This window comes from Poromitra crassiceps (genome assembly GCF_964638095.1).
Source record: "Poromitra crassiceps genome assembly, chromosome: 2".
NCBI lineage: Eukaryota > Metazoa > Chordata > Actinopteri > Beryciformes > Melamphaidae > Poromitra > Poromitra crassiceps.
The window spans coordinates 86,695,227-86,719,273 of NC_139624.1; the positions used below are offsets into that span (position 1 = coordinate 86,695,227).

General features: G+C 42.7%; 1 protein-coding gene across 1 annotated transcript in view; it reads right to left on the reverse strand.

Moving 5' to 3' along the window:
• Positions 1 to 2,879: 2,879 nt before the first annotated feature.
• Positions 2,880 to 24,047, reverse strand: part of ptprn2 (protein tyrosine phosphatase receptor type N2) — a gene marked incomplete at its 5' end in the record, with an annotated part of 195,651 nt that continues 174,483 nt past the window's right edge. The window contains 9 exons of the mRNA XM_083654591.1: positions 2,880 to 2,969; positions 5,106 to 5,179; positions 9,345 to 9,409; positions 10,411 to 10,464; positions 13,596 to 13,762; positions 14,428 to 14,547; positions 17,028 to 17,105; positions 21,888 to 21,961; positions 23,081 to 23,228. Coding sequence (XP_083510717.1) covers positions 2,898 to 2,969; positions 5,106 to 5,179; positions 9,345 to 9,409; positions 10,411 to 10,464; positions 13,596 to 13,762; positions 14,428 to 14,547; positions 17,028 to 17,105; positions 21,888 to 21,961; positions 23,081 to 23,228 — 852 coding nt within the window. The 3' untranslated portion in view covers positions 2,880 to 2,897. The remainder of the gene's footprint in view (positions 2,970 to 5,105; positions 5,180 to 9,344; positions 9,410 to 10,410; positions 10,465 to 13,595; positions 13,763 to 14,427; positions 14,548 to 17,027; positions 17,106 to 21,887; positions 21,962 to 23,080; positions 23,229 to 24,047) is intronic.

Consider the following 24,047-nt stretch of genomic DNA (forward strand, 5'->3'; position numbering starts at 1 on the left):
AACTGTCAGGGGAGGGAGGGACATGTCACCTTCTTAAGGTGTGTGTGTGGGTGTGTAAGGTGTGTGTGGTAACAAGGTACTGTAACAAGTAGGCAAAGGTCATTTTTCCGTTTCTTACAGATTATGAAAGTGCAGTTTGTAAGCTTTCAAATGATGTGTCATACATTGAAATCGGAAAATAGTTGAAGACAGAGTATGCCTATTTGAATGTCCGTACTCCTAGAATACATTCAGGGAAAATCACCCTGAAAGTTGGTAAATAAGCTTGGTTTGCCCTGAACACGCTTAGTTTGCTAACAAATTATAAGTATTTAGTGATCCTAAAACTGTTGTTACATTGAGTGTGTTCTTCAACATCTAAACTTGCGTAATATGACAAAATGAAAATAAATTATCTTGATTTGTGCGATTTCATGGTTGCCTATTGTTCCCCCTTTCATCAGACCGTGTCACATATATGCATTCTGTTAAGGAACGCATGTATTCAAGCGTGTTTGCACTTCTTTACTGTATCCTAATGAAATTCATATTCTACTTAAATTGAAGACACTAGGTTCTTCACACACATATACCAGGAGACAGGCCATACAATTTATTTTATCTTCAAGTAAATATTGATCGAATGAATTGGACACTGAACATCCAGGGCAATTGTGTCTTCTTCCCTCTGTAATATTGCAGGTGGACCTCAGTGGGTGAAAAACAAGAACTGATTCCATTTCATATCCCTGCCTGTCTCTCCCCTGACAGAACTGGACCAACCACACATTTCATCTGTACAAACTTGGAATTAATTCCAGATACAAACCCTAAGGGAGCATAATACAGCTTTTCTTTGGGACTTTACTAAGGTTACTTTTCAATCAAATGCCACTCATTGCATGCAAAACTCTCACTCTGTCGTGTTTGTGTGTGTGCGCATGTTTCAGACTGACGTAACATTAAACAACAGACAGCAGAGCAGTACAATCGCTTCTATGATTTATTATCAATCTTAATGTTACTTTTTCCACACAAAATATATAGTTCTCATTGAGGCTCTCAGTATCTATTTCAGATAGCACTATAGGGATTCATAAAGTCATTCATTGTCTATACATAGAGAGAATAACAAAAAAATCACAATGGAGGGACAAACAATTATAGCAACAATGTCAATAATATAATTTCATCTTAAATATGATCATTGTTAGTATCGATATAGGATGACATGGCAGTATATCTAACTCTATAACTATCTCAGTCATTTGTATATTTCTATTACATTGATGTTAACGGAAATGTTGATGCAGCAAACAATTTGTGGCGTGAAACCACAGAGGCAATATCACTCAAGGATAAATAAAGACCTGCTATGTTGCAATAATCATGATTTGAGAGGCTTTTACAATCAGATAATCTCTCTTTTAATACAGGACTCAGCTGTCTGGGCCCCAAATGAAACAGACTGCCTAAGTCACGCCCTCTTCCGGGTTCGGCATGGACCTAAGAGATTTCATTCCCAATTAATTTTCCCATTTTCCCATGTCTTAAAATCTTTATAAAAAGAGTTGTACTTGGACAAAAAAAGCGATTAAGCTATATTCAGAATTATGAGAGACCATAGAACATGCATTTCATTTCACTTGGACACATATATATATATATATATATGTATATAATACATACATACATATATTATATATGCATACATATATATATATATATGCAAATATATATATATTCTGTGGTCTCTCGTGATTCTGAATATAGCTAAATCGCTTTTTTGTCTAAGTAAAACTCTTTTTAAAGGATTTGATTAAATGTCAATGGGAAAATGAATGGGGAATGAAATCTCTTAGGCCCCATGCCGAACCTGGAAGAGGGCGTGACTTAGGCACTCTATACACACACATCAACACATGTGCATGTGATGCTGAGTATACTGTACAGTAATTTATTCATATCACAGAGAAAGAGAAAAACGTGAAGACTTTATTTCCAAAATGTTCTGTACCCATTTTGAAACATTCCAATATCTCAATTAATATAGAGGATTGTAGTCTGTAAGGGTATTATCATTTTGACAGGCAAGAACTTAATTTACCTTACCTATTCTCCATTCAAAAGTATAATAATTTGGTTTTCCGATGGTGGATATCTAATTTTGGAATGGAAAGCTTCACTCAGTGTGATTTAAACAGCTGTTAATGGCACTAGAACAGTAGGTTCAGTCACAACTTCATACATCACGTTTAATAGAGGACCAGGGTTCATATTGACAAAGGGTCTCATAGTAGGAGTGATGATCCAAGTTCCCAGATCAGGCACCCTGCACTGCCTCGCTTGTCCACACGATCTCCGTTCATCACTAAAGTGACCCTCATCCTAGATCAACATCGTCATACTCTAAGGCAAGTTGTGAATATGAATCCAGGTGAGATATCTGGCACGACATTCATAAGTACTGTATCTATAATGGACAAGAAGGGATAGAGACAGAGAGAGGAGGAGAGCCAGAGAGAGAGGGCTGGGCGATATACATCATTATTATATCGATATCGTGATGTGAGACTAGATATTATCTAGTCTCTAGACTAGATAATCATTTATTTATTATTTATAAGAAATATAATTGTGTAAATATTTTGTGAAAGCACCAATACAGTATTGTGGCAATGTCAATATTGAGGTACTTGGTCAAAAATATTGTGACATTTAATTTCTCCATATCGCCCAGCCAGCTGTAGAGAGCCAGAGAGAAATGGTCTGAAGAGAGGGATAAAGTAGAGGAAGGGGCGGAGAGGGATGTCAGTCTTGAGTGGGCAGAGGAACCGGGGTGCTCGGCGAGCGAGAGGAAAGGTGGTGGTGGTGGTGAGTGTGTGTGTGTGTGTGTGGGGGGGGGGGGTGAGAAGCTTTCACTGAGGAAGCGCTTTCAGGATGGCGTTCACCTCCTCTGCCACGGCTGTCAGCGCAAACTCAAACTGCTCCTGAGGAGGAGACAGACGGAGAAGGAAGGGATACAGGGAAAGGAGGAAGGGAGAGAGAAAAAGTTTGAGTGCCAGTGAGCCATATCAGAATGACAGGCTAACACCCCCCCCTTCCCCCCCATCACCCTACATTTCTCCTGACCCTTCCCAGGACGTGTCAGCCCCCAGGACGTGTCAGCCCACAGGCGGCAGAGACGAAGGCGAGAAGCTGAAGCGCTCTCCGGGCTTTCAGCTCTGAAAGTAGCCGGCGCCGCCATCGATCCAGCCAGGTGTGTCTTAAAATGGAGCATCCACTCCAGCTGTCTCTCAACTGTGTGTGTTTGTGAAACCAACTCATAGCTGTCCCCGAGGACCACAAAGGGCTTGATCGATGTTTGCCCCCAAGGACCTGGTGTGTTTTGTGTGTGTGTGTGTGTGTGTGTGTGTGTGTGTGTGTGTGTGTGTGTGTGTGTGTTATATATTCCTCTCCTCTCTCCAGGCTGCAGGCCATGCAGTCTGCTCACAGCAAAGAGGTACGTAGGAGTTTGGAGGGAACTGTCTTTAGATGTGTCAACACACAACCTGCCGTAGTTTGGCCCGAGGACAGGCCAAATCAATATGGAGGAGCCACTGGTGGCCGTGACTTGAGCTTGGCGGAGGAGATTATCTCGAGTGCTCAGGTTTGCTATTTTTGTGTCTTCAGATGTTCTGTGGCCAACAAAAGAGCCACAGGGCTGAGGAAATATATAAGAAACTATCTATATTTACTGCAGTGTTTATATGTTCGATGTATCTGTATTTACTCCAAAGTTGAGTTTAAAGTTCTAAATGTGAAAAGCTGCCTTTTTAACATCAGTTTTTGCCCATTGAGGAAGAGTGTGTGCTGTGCTGTACAGGTTTATACCACTGGGGGGAGATCAATCTCTGGTTGACACTTTGGAGATGGATGGTTAGAAGGAAATGGTCACACATGGTGTAATTACTGTATGTTGTTGTCTGTCAAAAAAGGGTGACCGCAAAAAAAAAGGTGGGAAATAAATGTTCTTTTTGTGTGAAATCTATCCAAAAATAAAGCTGCCAAATAATGCGATGTGAAAAATAATTGGTTGTCCAATCCTTGAAACCTAACTCTAAATTACATACCTCATTACAATCTAATTTGTGTGTAGACCCAGCATGACACCGCAAAATGGAATAAACAATATTGCAATATAATTTTCACTTGGACTTGTCAGAAAGAGAGAGACAGAGAGAGAGAGACAGAGAAAGAGAGAGAGAAAGAGAGACCTAAACCTCTCTTCTGCTGAACAGAGCAAGGCTGCAAAAAACAGCATTAGCGAACCATCTAGGAACACTGGAGTCTGTTAGCAAGCAAGCTCCATGAATATCATCACCCCTGCATGAGATTTGCCTTAATTATTATTATTCTTTTAGAATAGCATAAAGACACAAAAGAGACTTCCAAAAACCATTTGCATTAGAGGATGAGAGAAAATGCTTTGAACAGATACTAACAATTTCTCCAAATGGTCCGTTGTGGGCGACCCGCTGTGAAATAAACTGTTGAATACTAGCATGGATTGAGGAATGAAATCTACAGTATGTTTTCCGCTGAAACTTTTAAAGATAAAAGAGAAATTAAAGAGACAGACAATGGTAGGAACACCGACACTAAAAGAGAAAAACATTTTAATATCTTCAAGCGCTCTGCTTGAGACTAACATAGAAGCTATTATGCCTCTGCTTAATAGTCGGTTTTATGAATAGTGCCGTTTATACATCATATTTCACGAGAAGGAACCCTTGTCAGTTTAAGGTTATTGTAGTGATTGTTTATTACTGCTGTTGAATATGCGTTTGAGTGATGACGACGAAGACACATTCTTACATTATATAGCTGCAGCTCCAAAGACAGCGAATCATTCCTATGAGAACCTGACCAGTGTCTGACCTGACTTTGTCTCTTGCGATAAGTGTCGAACAGCAAGTTTTTATCTTCCGAGACAATGTTTTTCCAATCACGAAGCAGTTATCAATTACCGCATAATTTCCCCTGATCCTGTGCACATGAAGTAGACAAACGTCTGTTTGAATGACTGCAGCCCACCCCCCCCCCCCTTCCCCCTCCGCCCCCCAACTCAGAGCCAGGGACCTTACCTTTGTCTGGACCATGCCAGCTCTCTGGTCTCTCAAGTGCTCCAGGGTAGCGGCAATATCAATCTCTTTAGCACCTGCAACAGACCGAAAATTGGACTGAGTTCAAAGCAGCAGGGTAATCCAGCTCACATCTGTCAATCTCTCTTTATACCGGGCTCCCTTTGGAACAGCACAGCGATTGAAAATTATTACATTCATCCCTCGAAAGACTTGGACGCAAGCCATGGACTGTTTCTCGATAAAATATGCGGGAGGATATTTTTGGGTCTCGGAAATGTGCAATAAATGCATTCAAAAACGCTAAGCACTGGCCTCTGTGGGAGAATCTTGTACAAAAATGGTTCTAAATTATTAAACTATGAAGTATGCTAAAAGCTTTTTGATATACAGTAACAATATCTGTCTGAGTGTGTGTGTGTGTGTGTGTGTGTGTGTGTGTGTGTGTGTGTGTGTGTGTGTGTGTGTGTGTGTGTGTGTGTGTGTGTGTGTGTGTGTGTGTGTGTGTGTGTGTGTGTATGTGTTTGCATGTAATACATGTGAGGAGAAACTACAATCTCTAATTTACAATGATTCATACTGTAGCAATTCCAGCTACGATTGATTGAACATGTGCAACAGTTGATTGTCTCCTGTGGTGATGAACTGCTGTCTAGCTAGGTCTATTGTTGTTTTGTCAGTGTACCATGCTAATCTGGACATCTTTTTTTCACTTTCAAGTTTATGGATTTGAAACAGCGTGGCAGGGTTCATTCGAGTATTCCTTTCAAAGAAATCAACAGAGAGAAGGAGGGAGGAAAAAAACAGCTCTCAAGACGTTTTTGAAGGTGAGGGAGACCGAGGAAGAAAAAGAGATAGTGCAAGAGAGTGAGAGAGAGAGAGAGAGAGGGGGGGGGGGGGGGGCAGTTAATGCAGCTGGACTTAGCACTCAAAGTACTCCAGTGCTCCGGCAAGACTTTCATGTTTCAGAGGGGTTGGATTCCAAAGTTAAGCCGAAGAGAAGAGACTCTTCCAACAAGAAAGGGAAAAAAGTTCATTTTATACATTGAATTCTGGAGGAGGAAACAAAGGGTTAAAAAGAACGAGGGTTGTTTTTATGCCAGGGCCTTTTCACCTTTCATCACACTGGACAACACCGCATTTCATCACACTGGACAACACCGCATCTGTGTCACTGAACTGTTTTACAGTCTGCATCAGGGCCAGACTTTAAGAGCTGATCTGTTTTACAGACAGTCTGCATCAGGACCAGGCTTTAAGAACTGATCTGATGGGATTGCAGCAGGCAAACAGTCTGCATCAGGGCCAGGCTTTAAGAGCTGATCTGTTTTACAGACAGTCTGCATCAGGACCAGGCTTTAAGAGCTGATCTGTTTTACAGACAGTCTGCATCAGGACCAGGCTTTAAGAGCTGATCTGTTTTACAGACAGTCTGCATCAGGGCCAGGCTTTAAGAGCTGATCTGTTTTCCAGACAGTCTGCATCAGGACCAGGCTTTAAGAGCTGATCTGATGGGATAGTTTTACAGACAGTCTGCATCAGGGCCAGACTTTAAGAACTGATCTGATGGGATTGCAGCAGGCAAACAGTCTGCATCAGGGCCAGGCTTTAAGAGCTGATCTGTTTTACAGACAGTCTGCATCAGGACCAGGCTTTAAGAGCTGATCTGTTTTACAGACAGTCTGCATCAGGGCCAGACTTTAAGAGCTGATCTGTTTTACAGACAGTCTGCATCAGGGCCAGACTTTAAGAGCTGATCTGATGGGATTGCAGCAGGCAAACAGTCTGCATCAGGGCCAGACTTTGAGAGCTGATCTGTTTTACAGACAGTCTGCATCAGGACCAGGCTTTAAGAGCTGATCTGTTTTACAGACAGTCTGCATCAGGGCCAGACTTTAAGAGCTGATCTGTTTTACAGACAGTCTGCATCAGGGCCAGACTTTAAGAGCTGATCTGATGGGATTGCAGCAGGCAAACAGTCTGCATCAGGGCCAGACTTTAAGAGCTGATCTGTTTTACAGACAGTCTGCATCAGGGCCAGGCTTTAAGAACTGATCTGTTTTACAGACAGTCTGCATCAGGGCCAGGCTTTAAGAACTGATCTGATGGGATTGCAGCATGGGCGCATTTGCAGAATGAGGGCAGGGGTCAAAGGGCAAAGGGCAGAGGGCAGGCTAAGCTATAGAGGGCTTTAAGGGGACGTAAGGCACCCTTTGGTGGCCACAGTGGAGGTCCCAGCTCTTGGGCAACAATAGCTGTGGGCAGCCAGTTGTGTTTCTAAACGTTCGACTTGGCCGTCTCAACACAATTCTATAGACATGGCTCATTTCTGTGCTGCTTTTGAGTTTGATAGCTACAGTACGGCACAGTGGCTCAGTGGTTAGCACTGTTGCCTCACAGCAAGAAGGTCCCGGGTTCGAATCCCGGTCTGCAGGTCCTTTCTGTGTGGAGTTTTCATGTTCTCTCTGGCTTCGTATGGGTTTCCTCCCAACACCAAAATACATGTATGTTAAGGTTAATACTCCTGCCAGTGCCCCTGACCAAGGCAATGGCAAAAGAACTGGAGCAGCAGCTGCCCACTGCTCCTAGTTCTATAGGAAGGTTCCTAGTAGAGGATGGGTCAAATGCAGAGGATGAATTTCCCCACAGGGATAAATAAAGGGTAACTTAACTTATAGTCCCTCACCATCACTGGCGTGTGAACAGATCTGATTCATTTGCACACTAGTTAACGTATCGTGAATAGAAGCTAGTGCTAGTAGTGGTTACTGGCTAACATTAAGTTGTTAACATTAACACTGGTTGGTTTGCTAAAATAGCCTGCTGGCTAGTTTGGCTAGCTTATAAAACCAAAAGGCAATTGTTTTTTCTGGTTAATTTGTTTGTTAAGTCTAGTTTACTCTTCTAAGGTATAATCTTTGGTGTAGAGCAGGGGTGGGCAACTGGCTCTCTCAAAGCCAACAGAGAGACATAATACTGCCATGTCATCAAGAGACACTTTTCTCATTAACAAGAGATGGGAGACCCATATTGTGTTTGGAATAGGTGACAACACTCAAGGTGAAAGTCCGGGTACGGTATGTGGGTACATGTTCAGGATTATAACTATTGTAAACAATTATAAATAAACAAACAAACAGACAAACAGACAAATAAATAAACAAACAAATAAATAAATAAACAAACAAACAAATACATAATTAAGTAAATAAATAAATAAATACATACATAAATAAATAAAAATATTAAACATTAAATATTGATTCAACTGTTGATGACCATAACAACATTTGCACATTCTGATTTCGGAAGGATTTTCTTCTTAAACATTTCATTTCCATGCATGTGCTATCTAAATTCATGTTGCAATTGTGATGCAGGTCAACATGGCATGACGCTAGCTTAATAGATAATTACTTATGTGAGTATTGGTTTCTTTTTCATTTTCTCTTCTCTTTGTTCCACTCTCTGCACTACTACCAACTTCCACTGTTTCTGTTTCTGTGTCTGTCTCTTTCTTCCTTGCTTTCTAGGCCTCAGAAAGTCACCCTCCGATGCATCCCCAAGCCCCTCAGCTGAAAACGAGAGGCTTTAGCGTTGCCCGGGGAACACTTCAACACAAGCACAAATGTTGCATTCATGTGGCGTCGGAGTAATCGGAAAAATGAGATCTCGACTGGGAAGATTCACGTGAATGGACGCTCAAGTCGGAACAACTCAGAAACTCTGTGAAAATGTCGGTACCAGAGTTGCCATCATATAAGCAGAAACCAGGCGGACGAAAGTACATGCTTTGCTTTTGTTTGTTGGTATTGGAAACTTATTTTGCTCACATGTAATTTGTAATATGGTATTACCATTAGTTGCTGTCCACATAGAGGGACCTAGATTAGTTAGAAAATATATCTATAGACCTATTTCACACCAACCCTTTTGAGGTGGTAAAGCAGGTATAACCAATACCATTAATTACGGTTCAATTCCATTTTCGGTCTTCCAGTGCCAGGGCCCTCGTTAACGTTATTGGTTACACCTGCTTTACCACCTCAAAATGGTTGCTGTGGAAAGGGCCTATTATCATTAACCCCGATTTGGTTTCCATCCACATTCCAATCATTCTGACACCACAAGCACATGAACACACTGACGTCGGAAGGAACGACTTGCCAACTCGGAAAATCGAACCGTCCGAGGAGCACATGAATGCAGCATAAGACTGAAAGGGAGGCCATTGTCGCTTACCTTTAGCCATCCTATTGAGGACCATGTCAATCAAAATGTAAGTCCCACTCCTGCCAGCTCCATCACTGCAGAGAAAGAGTCATGGAGAGAGAGAGGTCATTAAGGTGCCAGGGATCAATCTTCTTTCAAAAGCTTTCATCTGAGAATGTTGTTCTTATACAGAAACAAAGTGCTCAATTACATCTGTGCTGAGAGACTGCGAGTTAAAAAAATCACATCGCATCGAGGTACACATTGCTACAACGTTTACTTTAAATCTGGCATGGCAGATCAAACAGGAACAGAATACTTCTGAATCGGTAATAACCCTTAATATTAATATGAAAATACCTGTGCAAAAATGTCATTTTCCGATCAATATGATTATGTAAAAACTGTGCACACGAGAGCATGTGTGGTCTGGAGACTTCCTCGGCTATCGGGGAGAGGGCGAGTGGTTTCTTGAGGCACACACTGGGGACAAAGGCGTTTAAATGCATGCACCTCTGGAGCAGAGGAGAGGTGGAGAGGCCAGGGGCGGTTGGAGAACAGCTTTTGGAGAGCCTTGCTTTTCCATCACTCCAGAGATAGTCTAATGAAAAGCCTCCCTTTGTGCCCGCCGGCCATTCAGCGGCTCTGCATGTTAATTGCAAACAAGGCGTGCACATCTCTCTAATAAAGGCAAGGCCAATAAAACAGGAGCACCACTGCTTCGTTAATCCAGTGCTCGACTCTTAGTCTTAGCTCTCATAGGGGGAGCAGGCCCCCACGCATGACTTCACAGGATGTGACTATTAAAAGTGGATAGACAGATACCTGGTGTTTAACACAGCCCAATCAAGGCCAGTTAACTAACTCAACCAAATGGGAAATGGAAGTGTCTTTGGCTGAGTGTCTTTGTGCTGCACTATTTCCGTAAGGACGCTGGAATAAACAGCAGCTCCACTGGACCCAGACAAAGTAAATGGACTGAGCCGGTTTAAATAAACAGCCTCTCCCCTCTCCGACACACAGGGCATGACAAACATCCTCTATCCCAATGCAGCGGGGACATCGATTGTCACAAGGTTCAACTAGTTATACTTGCCTGCAGTGAACTATTATCGGACAAGATCGGCCCCGGTAGCACTTGTTAACCTTTCTGAAATAAAAGAGAGAAAACGGGGTGTTATTGCGAGCTTGACGTCAAGCTGTCAGAAACACACAGGCTGCTAAAATTAAATAAAAAAAACATTCTGAGCCTGAAATGTTCCTGACTGATGGGATAAGATAACTGTGCAGCCACGCCAGGGGTCACCTGGTACAAAATAAAATAAAATGAAATAACAATCAAAGTGATGTGGAAATCAGTGGGCAAGATTTTCTTACAATTTACTAAACAGTGCCCATGGATTAATAAATCATGCACACAGATTTGTAATAGCTATATTGGTAACATCAAAAGAGGCCTATATACAGTGAGTCAGTGCCATTACACACAGCTTGGCATGCATATATTGAGCTATAATAGCCATTAGGCACCTAGACGATAATGTGAACCATAACCATTGATTAATCACATCACTAAGTCTAATGTATGATCCAATGTGTGTGTTTTGGTGACAATATGAAACCTATTACTCCCTATAAATCATGCTTGCAGAAAAAGCAGGATAATTAAATTGTATAATGTAAGCCTGTGGGCTGCTGTGTTGTACCTGTTTGATGTTATCAATATACATTTTACAAATCCATGTGCACGGTCAACTGATCCGCAGGCATGGTTTAGGACTGTGCACACTGATTACTAATTCAAGTGCACGGTTTACTAATCCATGCACACGGTTAACTATTCCATATGTATGTGTGTGTGTGTGTGTGTGTGTGTGTGACCCCTATGTGGAGAACAGTCAAAGCAATGCCAAATTTGTATGCTGAATGGGGATTGTAAATTGTGAGAGACATATCACATTTCTGTCTGTCCTTCTTGCTGGAGCGGACTGTAGCTCCCGGTGTGGTGCAGATATCGGAGTGCGCGCATAGTGACGTTGTGTCTGGTCACTCAACTGGGATATTCCTAGTTCCCAGTGCAACTGGAAGGTGGAAATACCTAATATGAAAGAGCACTTTCTTTTTGCTGGTTGAGCACACAGTGCAGAACAAACAACCGCTTCGTTAATTTGTGGCACCAAGTGTTAATTTGTGAATCTAAAACGTCCATATGCCGGAAATCAGGCACCTGGCCAGAGGTCTTTAAGCCCTGTAGTTTGGAAACAAGAGCTATCAGTGCATTCTTTCTGCTGAATATTTTTTATAATGATTATCAATTAAAGTCAGCATGCTGATGATACTCTGAATTGTGTGTGCTGTGGCCTGGATGAAATTAATGGCTGCAATAATCAAAAGAACAAAACAAATCTGAAGTAATGCACCCTCCTGTCAATCAATCACTATAATTTGAGGATAGAGAGAAATCCATGTAAATAAATGGAGCGTCATTTAAAAAAGCATTATTGTGACATGTGGGTGATGGATGCGATAGTGGGATGTTGTGATCACCGACCGCAGACGCATTAACCCCGGCCGATTATGAATGTTATACACCACAGGCACGGTGAAGGCCAACAAGGCTTTTCACACCCCGCTGTTGCCATGGAAACTGACTACACTGGCGCTTCTACGTTTTTCATTGCCTTCTTTTTCACCTTTCAACAACAACAAAATAAATAAATCAATTAAAAATACAGTATACCTGAATATCTCACAGTTTTTATTTAGTTACTTTTTAAAATCACTCACACTTATTTGGAAAATCTAGATGAAACAATATGTATGTAGACAGAGTAATATTAATAGTGTCCAGACAAGCTAAAATGAAAATAAACTCAAATTAAATTATAATAATCATGTATTGTTCTTTTATTATACTATTGTTAAATATTCTCAAAGGTGATAGTTTTTAGGAGTTTAATTTGTCCAAGGAGTGCATTGCTTATTTCTCAGATGAATTTGATTTTATGTCCACTTTATTGCTTTTTATCTTATGTCATTTGTTTTTGTTTTATGTTAAATTAGTAAAATCTAAAGACAAAAAATCAAACATGTTCTTAGATAAAGAGCACAGAAGGTCTGAGTTTCCCATGCAAGCCAGAGGAAGGCGAGGTGAGAAGAGGAGGTGGGAGAGCGAGTGAGAGAGGGGGAGACTGGAGTGAGAGAGAGACAGCTTGTGCACAGGCCTGGCTGAGGAGACACAGTTTCCAATGATCACTTTTGTGACTATGCAACTGGGCTCATATTACTAGCTGCAACATCACAAAAATGACACTGGCAACCGCAAAATACCGAGTTGGCCGAAACCATGACATGAGTGTGCGGACCTGAGAGCTCTGAGTCACGTAATGGTGGTCAGAGAGCCTTGGAGCAATAGCTTCCCAGTGACCTACAGCAGTGATGAGGGAGTTACAACAAAGCTTGTGGTCGTCGTCGTATAACAGGTAGGGTGTCTCTGGTCTCTGAGTAGACCTGACAACAGGAGAGCAAACCTTACGAATGTAATCAGATGATTTTGTAACAACACTGCACAAATCTACACACCAATATACTTTTTACCCATCACAAATAGATAGAAGCAGCTGCAAGCTACACCCAGCTTAGCTTGGAAAATAGCACAAACTGTGTGGAGAAATGGATGACATAATAAAGCTCTCTGTCTCTCTCTCTCATCTGCATTACAAACCATCCACACATCTGATGCATCGCTTCTCATTTGGAGGGCTTTTCCTATCCTTCCTGCATGGGTTTTCCCTGGGGGGCTATTGGTGCTCTTCTGCCAGAACACATTATATGAAGAACAGAGTGAGGTTATTCACTCACTATAGCTTTCTCCTCTCCTACGTTTTGAGCCAGACAGCTTCCATTTAATTGGGTGTTTGAATTAGGCATGTTTTTTCTCTACCACCCCCCTCCCCCCCCAAGCCAAGCCATGCAGTGTGAGACTGTTAATTTGCTGCATCACATGAGCCGGAGGGAGATAAGGGGACAATAGGCCCAGGATGAAAAACATAGCACAGAAACGCAGTCCTTATTAGAACAACAACATCAAGCATTCTCCGAGACAGCAAAAAGGCACAGGGGCAGAAGGGGGAAGGAGCAGGGAGGCACTTGAGAGAAAAGGTGATTAAGAAACAAGCTTAGGATAAAGGCCAAAATGTAACAGTAAGCTGGCCCGACGTCTGCTGCGCTCCGGTATCTGAACGGCCACACGGGGGCCGATCGGCTGGATCTTCTCTTTACCTGCGGAAGTCCAGCAGGGTCCTGGCCGAGTCGGGGATCCCGCGGTCCATCCAGGACAAGAAGTGGAACTGGGTGACGGTGCGCGTCTCGTTGGTCTGCAGGTTCTTCAGGTAGAAGCTGCGCACCAGGAAGTCGTCACACCAGATATGCTCCGACACCAAGTTGACCTGCAGAAATTAACAGAAGAATAAATGTTTTGCAGTAGGCTAATAGAATGTATTTTTTATCAAGTTTTTGCAGATTTCCCCTCCCATTTTCTCCGCAAATTGCCCAATTCCCCCTGCTGTCCCAGTCGTTGCTTCACTCCCTCTGCCTCTGGTGAAGTTGTAGGCTAGCACATGCTTCCTCTGATACATGTGCAGTCGCCAGCCGCTTCTTTTCACTGAACAGCAAGGAGCTTCACCGGCAGGACGTAGCGTGTGCGAGGATCACGCTATTGCCCCCAGTTCCCCACCCCACCGAACAGGCGCCCCGACCGACCAGAGGAGGCGCTAGTGCAGCGACCAGGACTCATACCCCACCGGCTTCCCACCCACAGACACGGCCAATTTTCTCCGTAGGAACGTCTGACCAAGCCGAAGGTACCGCTGCCGGGAATTGAACCCGGGTCTCTGTGGTGGTAAGCGAGTACGTAGAAATGCATTAATTAACAAGGTAAGTTGACTAGGAATGCAGTCTTATCCACACAGCGACCGCGGGGAGTAAACCTGCCATCAACTAACTCACCAAGCAAGAGAACAAATGCCCTAATCTTTACAACAGTTACACTTTTGATCAGATTCAACTGTAAAATGTTGTTTCAAAGTTTCTACGTCTCTTCTTACTGACAAACCTCATAGATGTGATAGACGTCAGAGCCCTCGTCCGGCCAGTAGTGGTGACACTGTTTCACACCGTTTTCACACAGTGGGGTCAGCATGACGATGACCACGCAGCCACTCTCCCACACCATCTAGGGATACGCAGACACAGGGTCAGACATATTCTCCAGCAGAGATAACACACCTTACATACGCATTTGTAGAACGTTACAGAAACAGTATCATCTAACGGAACCCCGCCAGCAGGTGCGGCATCTTGCACATTATCAATACATGGGCAGCTCTGCACGTCTCTTGAATGAGGATGCAATTGATTTCTTAATCTGGGCCCAGGAAGTATGAATAAATGTCACCTCTCCATGTGTGACAAATGATAAATGGCGGGTGGGTGGGTGGGAGTGTGCGTCACACCAGGCTTCACGGGTCGCCCCTCTCTCAGTTGTCAAAGCTAGACATCTTCTCACAATATAATGTCTAATATAATGTCTAATCTTATCACACTATAATGTCCTTGGGAGAAATAGAGGCCCATTGGAGCCATTAGGAAAATGAGGAGGAAACATAGGTTTTATGATTGCTATAAAAACACAATGGCCTTTGACTATACACTAATCACAAGCTTCTGTGATCCAGCCCAGTGGACACATTACACACCAACTGTGCCAACTGTGCCAGACTATGATGAGATCAGGCTATCAACCATGGTGATATAATGTGAGGAAAGTGTGATCCATTTATCATGTAAAGTTTTGCAAAAATGTGTACAGTAGGTAGCGTGGTATAAAATAAATTCTTATTCTCCATCTCCACATTCAACTGCATAGTCAAGAACAGGCGATCTGTGTGTCAGTAACAAATACAGAGTGCCAACAGCCATACGCCATAGCTTTTTAAATGGAATGAGAAGACAGAATAGAAAAAAGAGTGAAGTTTCTGTCTGGGTTGAGCTCTGTGAACTCCTGCTGATTGGCTTTTTGCATTGAATTGTGCAGAGAGGGGAACAGGAGAAGGAAGTCCAGTACAGCTAAGGTAATAGGCGGGGAGAGGAGGAGGGGAGGAGGGGAGAGGGGTGGAGGAGTGAAGGATGAGGGGATGGAGGATTAGAAGCTGCCTTTCAGAGCTCTGCCGGAGGCCAGTGTGGATTAGATAGGACACACTGCAGAGGCTATTTGCATGTGAGTGCCAGTGTGTCCCTGTTTGTTTACTTTTAATGGGGGAAAGAGTGAGTTGTTTTTTCCGCCACAATCCAAGGTGAAACATGTTGAATAATGAATGACTACAACCCAAGACACAGACGTGATGTTCAGTGTCTCAGTCAATCTGTGTCTAATTTCCCATTCTTTTCTGCTTAATTGAGAAAGAGTTAGAGTTGAGTTCATGGTTAAATAGCCCATTTCATTACATGTAGATAACGGTAATGCATTTATTCACCTGGCACAGAAAAATTGGCAGACAAACAAACAAATAAATGAAACGACTAACAGACAATTATCAACTGCTTCATTTGAGGCACTTTCAAATGTACAAATTAAATACAGAAAACAGGGCAATTAAAATACAGAAAACAGGGCTTTCCCATTTGAACCGAGTCAATTAAGGTGCACTTTTCAAACAATAGCTACATTAGAGGCAGCGTAAAATCAAAATTGTTTTTACTGAGTTATTTTATTTATTTATTTTAACGCCACGTTAGCAGAGTGTATGTAAGCCAGTATCTCTCTCTCTCTCTCTCTCTTTCTTTCTTTCTTTCTTTCTTTCTTTCTTTCTTTCTTTCTTTCTTTCTTTCTTTCTTTCTTTCTTTCTCACTAATAAAACCCAGAAAACCATTCCGAACAAGACCTGACTAAACTGTAGCAAACTGGTGCGGTCACAAACGGGTGCCGACATCTGCACAACTATAAAGTCAGCACTATCTCTGATATGAGGACAATATCCATTCAGTCCAAGATGCAGAGTGCAGAGTGCAGGGCCAGCTGCTCTGCCAGGATTTATGCTCCACACTTATACACCCTGATCACGGCTCGTGGAGTTACTCCACCATATGGAGGCGATGGGCCCACTAATTACTACAGTGCTGTCCTATTAACACATAAGAACGCCATTTGGCAACCATGCATCATTTGAGGCATACCTCCATACCAGTCACCATGTTTTACAATAGCCTATACCCAGTGATGAATGGCACGCTCCTGTGACATTTATAGATGTGGACAGGAATGCAAATAGCATCAACAAAAATGCAAATACGAGCAAACATCAGCGTTAATATATCTAATGTTATAATTCCCGGTGCCATGTATAACTGCAGTATTATGTACGAGCTAAAAGCAGCTGTTTTCTCGTAGATGTAATAGCCAGTGACTGTGTTTTACTGACTAGAGCGAAATTCCTAGAGAAAGAAATACTCGAAAATTCGATCATTGCCATAACATCGGAAACGATACAACACGCTGTAGAAAACGCAATCTGGACATTGCACTCTTAGACATCTGTAGTAACATACCGAAACATAAGCTACCAGTGCTGTGGCTATTGGTAAACCGCCGGTCAGGTGCAGTACAGTACAGCTCCAGTGTGGTTATCCCGCAGCCCCGAACAAAATGAGTTTTACCTGCCAGAAGTCTGCCACCGTGGAAGGAAGTGGGCCTTGCGAGGCGATGTAAGTCGGGTTGCGAGGGTCGTGGTCCATCTGGGAGAGAGGGAACAGAAGGTGACACAGTGTTTGGGTGGGGACTGGCTCTGTCTGGGTAAGACTTCCATCAAAGCTTCCATCTGGAGAGCAGATCAGCATCTCTTGGGAGAGCGCTGCCTCTTCTTTTCTCTGCCGTCTGTCCCGGCCTCCAAATTCATCTCTATCATTCATTCCTTGCTTCAGTCAGTCACTCCCGAGCTGTCTCTCTTGCTTGAACCCTGTCACTTCTTCGTCCCCTTCTATCCTCAAGATGTGGCTATTCTCTGATGCGTCTGATTAGAGTGAACCTTGAATGTGAAAGAGACAGGCACATTGCTCTCGCTAATCTGGGATTGTCACACAGGCCTAGACGAGAGGGCGAACACATCATGGAGGGACAGGGTCTGTCTGGTCTGTCTGTTTATCTGGATAGTCGCTTTCTACTGTAAGCCCACAAGTGCAGAGAATGACGCACAGAACAAACTGTGGAGAAGACAAGTGCCACCGCCAGCTGGAATTCAGCCATCTTTTATGCACCCAGAAGAAAAACGTGTCCTCAAAACACAAGTTCTCGATATTGGTAAGTGTTTTGTTCGGGCTTCTTAATCAACTGATTGGACAGAAGTGAGAGATCTACTGTAGCCACCAATAATCTCTTGCATTGATCAGTAATCATTTAGGAATGATTTTTTTTAGTTAAATCATGTATCTACTGTATGTCACTTCTCTGGGTTTGGTGTAGAATTCTCCTTTTTGGTAGCAGTTGGCTGTGAATTGTCCAATCAGAGCTCATATTCTGACTTTCAACACTTTCTGGTCTCCGTAGTCCTGGTTTGAACAGTTTATTTCCCCGTCTTAACTTCCATTCAGGTAATTTTACAGGCACATACTGTAACACAGAGACAATCACAGAACAGACACATACTGTAACACAGAGCACAGAGCAGACACATACTGTAACACAGAGACAATCACAGAACAGACACATACTGTAACACAGAGAGAATCACAGAACAGACACATACTGTAACACAGAGACAATCACAGAGCAGACACATACTGTAACACAGAGACAATCACAGAGCAGACACATACTGTAACACAGAGACAATCACAGAGCAGACACATACTGTAACACAGAGACAATCACAGAGCAGACATACTGTAACACAGAGACAATCACAGAGCAAACATACTGTAACACAGAGACAATCACAGAACAGACACGTACTGTAACACAGAGACAATCACAGAACAGACATACTGTAACACAGAGACAATCACAGAGCAGACATACTGTAACACAGAGACAATCACAGAACAGACATACTGTAACACAGAGACAATCACAGAGCAGACACATACTGTAACACAGAGACAATCACAGAACAGACATACTGTAACACAGAGACAATCACAGAGCAAACATACTGTAACACAGAGACAATCACAGAACAGACACGTACTGTAACACAGAGACAATCACAGAACAGACATACTGTAACACAGAGACAATCACAGAGCAGACACATACTGTAACACAGAGACAATCACAGAGCAGACACATACTGTAACACAGAGACAATCACAGAACAGACATACTGTAACACAGAGACAATCACAGAGAGCAGACACATACTGTAACACAGAGACAATCACAGAGCAGACACATACTGTAACACAGAGACAATCACAGAGCAGACACATACTGTAACACAGAGACAATCACAGAGCAGACACATACTGTAACACAGAGACAATCACAGAGCAAACACATACTGTAACACAGAGACAATCACAGAACAGACACATACTGTAACACAGAGACAATCACAGAACAGACACACTGTAACACAGAGACAATCACAGAGCAGACACATACTGTAACACAGAGACAATCACAGAGCAGACACATACTGTAACACAGAGACAATCACAGAGCAAACATACTGTAACACAGAGACAATCACAGAGCAGACACGTACTGTAACACAGAGACAATCACAGAGCAAACATACTGTAACACAGAGACAATCACAGAGCAGACACATACTGTAACACAGAGACAATCACAGAGCAAACATACTGTAACACAGAGACAATCACAGAGCAAACATACTGTAACACAGAGCAGACACATACTGTAACACAGAGCAGACACATACTGTAACACAGAGCAGACACATACTGTAACACAGAGCAAACATACTGTAACACAGAGACAATCAAAGAGCAAACATACTGTAACACAGAGACAATCACAGAGCAGGCACATACTGTAACACAGAGCAGACACATACTGTACTGCACACATAGACAGCAAGCCACAGAGCAGACCATACTGTAACACAGAGACAGCAAAGCACATGGCTGTGCTTAATAGCTCTCTCTTCTTTTACAAACTTTTACAAACTGAAGAACAACATCTCAATGACACCTAACACTTGTTAAATGTTGCAGTGAGTTTAGAGGTTAAACATATGGAGTTTTCTAGTTTCTCTAAATTAATTTGTTTGATTGATCTCTAGAGGGCATGGAGTTTAGTGTCCTCAACCTCACCTCCAAAAGCAACTGAATTGTGGAGCATTTCTTTATGCCTTTAATAGTAAGTAAGTAAGTAATTTAATAGGAGCATTATATTCCTCCACTTCATTCTTCCAGTTCAAAATACCATAAAGAGGAACCCAAAATTCCAAATTGGTTTTGGGATATTTTTCCTCAAAAAACAATGTTTAGGAGTAGAATACTTATTTATACAAATGTGTAAAGTTCATATTTTACACATCACATAATCAGGTCTCTAAGCAGGCACTGAATCCGGCTATTGTAGATCATTGTAGGTGTAACTAAATGGTCACTTGGGGTACAGATGTGAAGCATGGGTGTTTTGCCCACAAAGACCGACATTAAGATTGCCTGACATTTAACTGACCTCCCATTACTGCAAATGTAATCGTCACAAAAAGACATGTAAATGCTGAAAATGTTGTTTTCATTTTCCAGTGTTCAATTGAATTCAAAACCACTTCAATTCGGTTAGATTTTCACTTCATCATTCCTGGTTGAAATTCCACACGTGGGTTTGTAAAAAAAGAACGAAAAAAAGAATCCCCACAGAAATGAAAGAGTAGTGGCGAATGCTCGTGCTGCCACTCAGTTTAGCCAATCTCAAGGACACAGACATGCTGTAGCTGTGTGCTGACATGCCTGCATGAATACTAAAGCGCAAACATGAAAGAGTAGCCCTGCATTTCAGCTGCCCTCCCTTTGCCATTGTGGGAAGAAGATAGAATATAACACAAAAGGCAAAGAGGTGCGCTTTGGTTTGAAGAAAAATAGCTTGTACTAAAATAGCTTGCCAAATCTGTTCTAGAGAAGCATCTCAACTTTCAGCACCTTGCTACTGTGTTTATAAGATAGACAGAGAGTTCAGCAGCTTCTGGATTGAGCACATCCCAGATGGCAGATGGGAAACGGAAAGGCTGCACATCTCTTGACTTGGTAAAGGCCAGAGGAGACAAAGACTTCATCTCAAATAGGCTTTGACCACATTTTGTGCTGCTGCACATTCCTTCAAACCATTCCTCACACTAATGATGCCGTACATCTGGGAAGGCTTGCATCATCTGTGGTCAAGCATTAACTATGGCCCAGGCTTTTCTCTATGTGTAGGCTACATGTCACCGTCTGGTTTGCCTCTCTGACCCTGGCTTCCAAGAAAGAAGCTCCAGATGATTTACTCGTGGGCCATTGCCCTGAAGCTAATGAGGAGGAAGAGGCAGCATTGACAGACATAATTATCACAGTTTTGTTGGGCTCAGCCAGGGGTCCCTTTTGTGGTGTAATTATTGTCCTTTCATCCGCACACCGCTGCATCCGCCATTACTTCACCCATCTTCAACGTGCGATCGTGTGTGTCTGTGTGCGTTGTTTTTTCTCTCACAACAGTACAAAACAATAGACAACATTATTTTATACTATACTATATTATTTTCTATAGGCTACCAGTGTGCTCCTATATCCCAAAAACAACAGAAAAGGGGATTTTTGCTCCCTTCCTCATTTGATAGATTAACTTTAGTTAGCATTCTAATACTATCTGTCTGCCTGATGGTAAATGGTGAACTATAACACTGTTGAAATAAACTAGAAACCTCCATGAATATGCCATTAGAGGAAATGGGGGAATAAATAGAGCATCTAAAAGTCTCCATTGTTTGTTTCTGAAAAGTAATAGGCTTTTAGCACAGCTGTGTATGGCCCCCTCATCTATCTCCTCAGAAATTTTGGCACTGTATTTGAAATGCATAGTTTCCTGTTCCCTTTGATGGAATCCCCTTTCAGCTGCCTCAGGGGAAATCATTACTGGCAATCATTGTGATATGTTTGGGGGGAAAATACAGAAAAAAATAACCTTAGCCCTTTTCCAACATTGAGGTCTTTCTGGATTTGTTGTGGGAGATACATTTGTTTAGTCAAAAATAATGTACAATTCTTTTTAGTGCAAATGGGAAAAAACAGAAGCGATATCTCCAGGGAGCCGCCATTTTGAAAACAGCAAAAGTAGCAATGTGATTCAAAAAGACACGTTGAATCCAATCCACCGAGGCGCTCAGCATGGAGAACAAAGTTTGGGAGGAAAAAAAGATCAATGCACTTGGATCAATGACAAATCCTTTGAAACTTGTTTTTACCTCAAAGTAAAATCCAGCCACAACAGGTGCTCTTGGTACAACAAGGTTTCAGAGATGAGCAATATTAGCCACAATGTAGAGTCATGAATGAATAAACTATACTCACTATTGGACTGGCGTTGATGTAATCTGAGTTGCCATGGTTATTCTCAGTCTTCAAGGTGATTCTCGAATGATCATCTGTAATAGAGATGCATAATTCATCAACACATCTCTCAAGTCTTTCCCCCTGCACAATAACAACAGAGTTTTTGAGCAACAACAGAGAGAAATGTGAAGCTGAAAAGGCTGTGGGCACGGCGATTTCACCAGACTTTCATCATACACACACTGTTCTGCAGCCCCAAACTGCTCCACCCTCAATAAGAAGTGTTCCAAGGAAAAGTACTGTACACTGCAAAAAAACATTATTGATCCTTTAATCTAGTATTGGGTCTAAAAATCTTGCAGCCATTTAATAAATGTAACAATGTGATGAGAGTGAATTTAATTTGTTTCCAAATCAGACCTGTTTTGAGAATTTCAAATTCAAATCTTGAAAATATCTTATACTGTACTGTATCTTGAAATAGGGAGGATCACTCCACGAGTATCAAGATAAAGTCACTTGATTCAAGAAACATCTCAAAACATGTTAATTTGCACTGGAAACAGGTGAAATCTTCTCACCATACTGGCACATTTCCCCCCACTTGTTTTAAGAACAAGCACAAACCTTTAAGCCCACCATTCGGCTTTATGGCAGCATGCCCGCTCCCATCACCCACATCCCCCTAGCCACTCCCCCTACTCATCCCTCCAATCCCGACTCTCTACCACCTTCCTATCCCTAGCTACACCCCCTTTTCCCTCGCCTGCCCACCTTGTACCCCCCACCACCCCTAGCCATTCCCCCTACCCAACCCTCGAATCCCGACTCTTTACCACCTTCCTATCCCTAGCTACACCCCCTTTTCCCACTAAACTCACTAAACGTTACTGACTGACTGAGTGAGTGTCCTGACTTTTCCATCTTATGACCCTGGTGGGGCCACTGGCCCAGCACTTTGGGAAAAGTAGGAGTTTAAGAGTGAATACTACACTAGCATTGGAGAAGGAAGGATATTTTTCACAGTGTACTTTTGGCTCAGTTGCCCAACTGGTTTTATGCAGCTCCTTCTTGAGCATCTCTGAAGCATCCATCCACAAAGGCATGGAAGATAGAGAATGAGCTGGATGCGTTGCAGATGCGTTGCCCTGGGCTTGTAAATGGTGGGAACTTTCTCTCACAGTAAAACGGTCGATCTGAAACGGACTCACATGCGACCACAGCGTCTGAGCGGTTCCTCTTCGTGTTCGGCTCGCTCTGGCCCACATCACTGGTGCTGGGTTCAGCCTGGTAGGAGCACAGGGCCTCCCACTCCCGCTCCAGACGGTTCTTGTTCTTCAAGTGGTCCTCCATGTATGACTGGAGGGGGGGGGGCAAAGCACACTCCATCAGCCGCCATTTCAACAATGAGCCCAACCACGTGCACTAGAGGAGATGGAACCTTTGGTCACAAAAGCAGGATACAGTCTTTGTTTCAGTCGCACCTTTGGATAAATTGAATCAGAGACGTCGAACAATTCACCTAACGTCAGATGGCTTGGGTAAGCTTTTGCACGTTTACGTTTCCCCCCCTCTCTAGGGTATGTATTTCAACCTGTCACTAGGAGCCAACCAATAAATAAACTGGAGCAAAATACTAAACCATTTACAACAGAACCACTCCTTTAAAGCTATGATCAGGTGTCATGGAGAATTAACGTCCTAAGCTGCTGTATAGCGTAACCATTGGGGGAGGAAGAGGCTGGTGAAGATCTAGACTTGGGGTGGGGAAGGTGTGTTAGTGTTAGTGTGTATTTGTGTGTGTGTACAGAGTGTATGTGTGTCCGACCGAGAGAGAAAAAAAATTAAGAAAAAAACAGCCACAATTAAGACTCCTGAAAGGTTTGTCTGCATTGGAAATACTTCAGGGGTGTTTCAATCACGTCCCTGCTTGCACAGCCACTGATAAGATTGTCTGCATTTAAGCCGTCGCTCGGAGAAGACAAAATTGAATTCGCTAGAGAGACAAAGAAGAGAAGGGGGAGGGGGAGAAGCCTGTGTGTGTGTGTGTGTGTGTGTGTGTGTGTGTGTGTGTGTGTGTGTGTGTTCATTTCCCAAACCAGGGCAAGTCTTAGGGAGCTTAGAGGCTGTTGCTGGCAAGAGGACTATTTTTTAGTGGGCGCCATGTTTCGCTTTCAC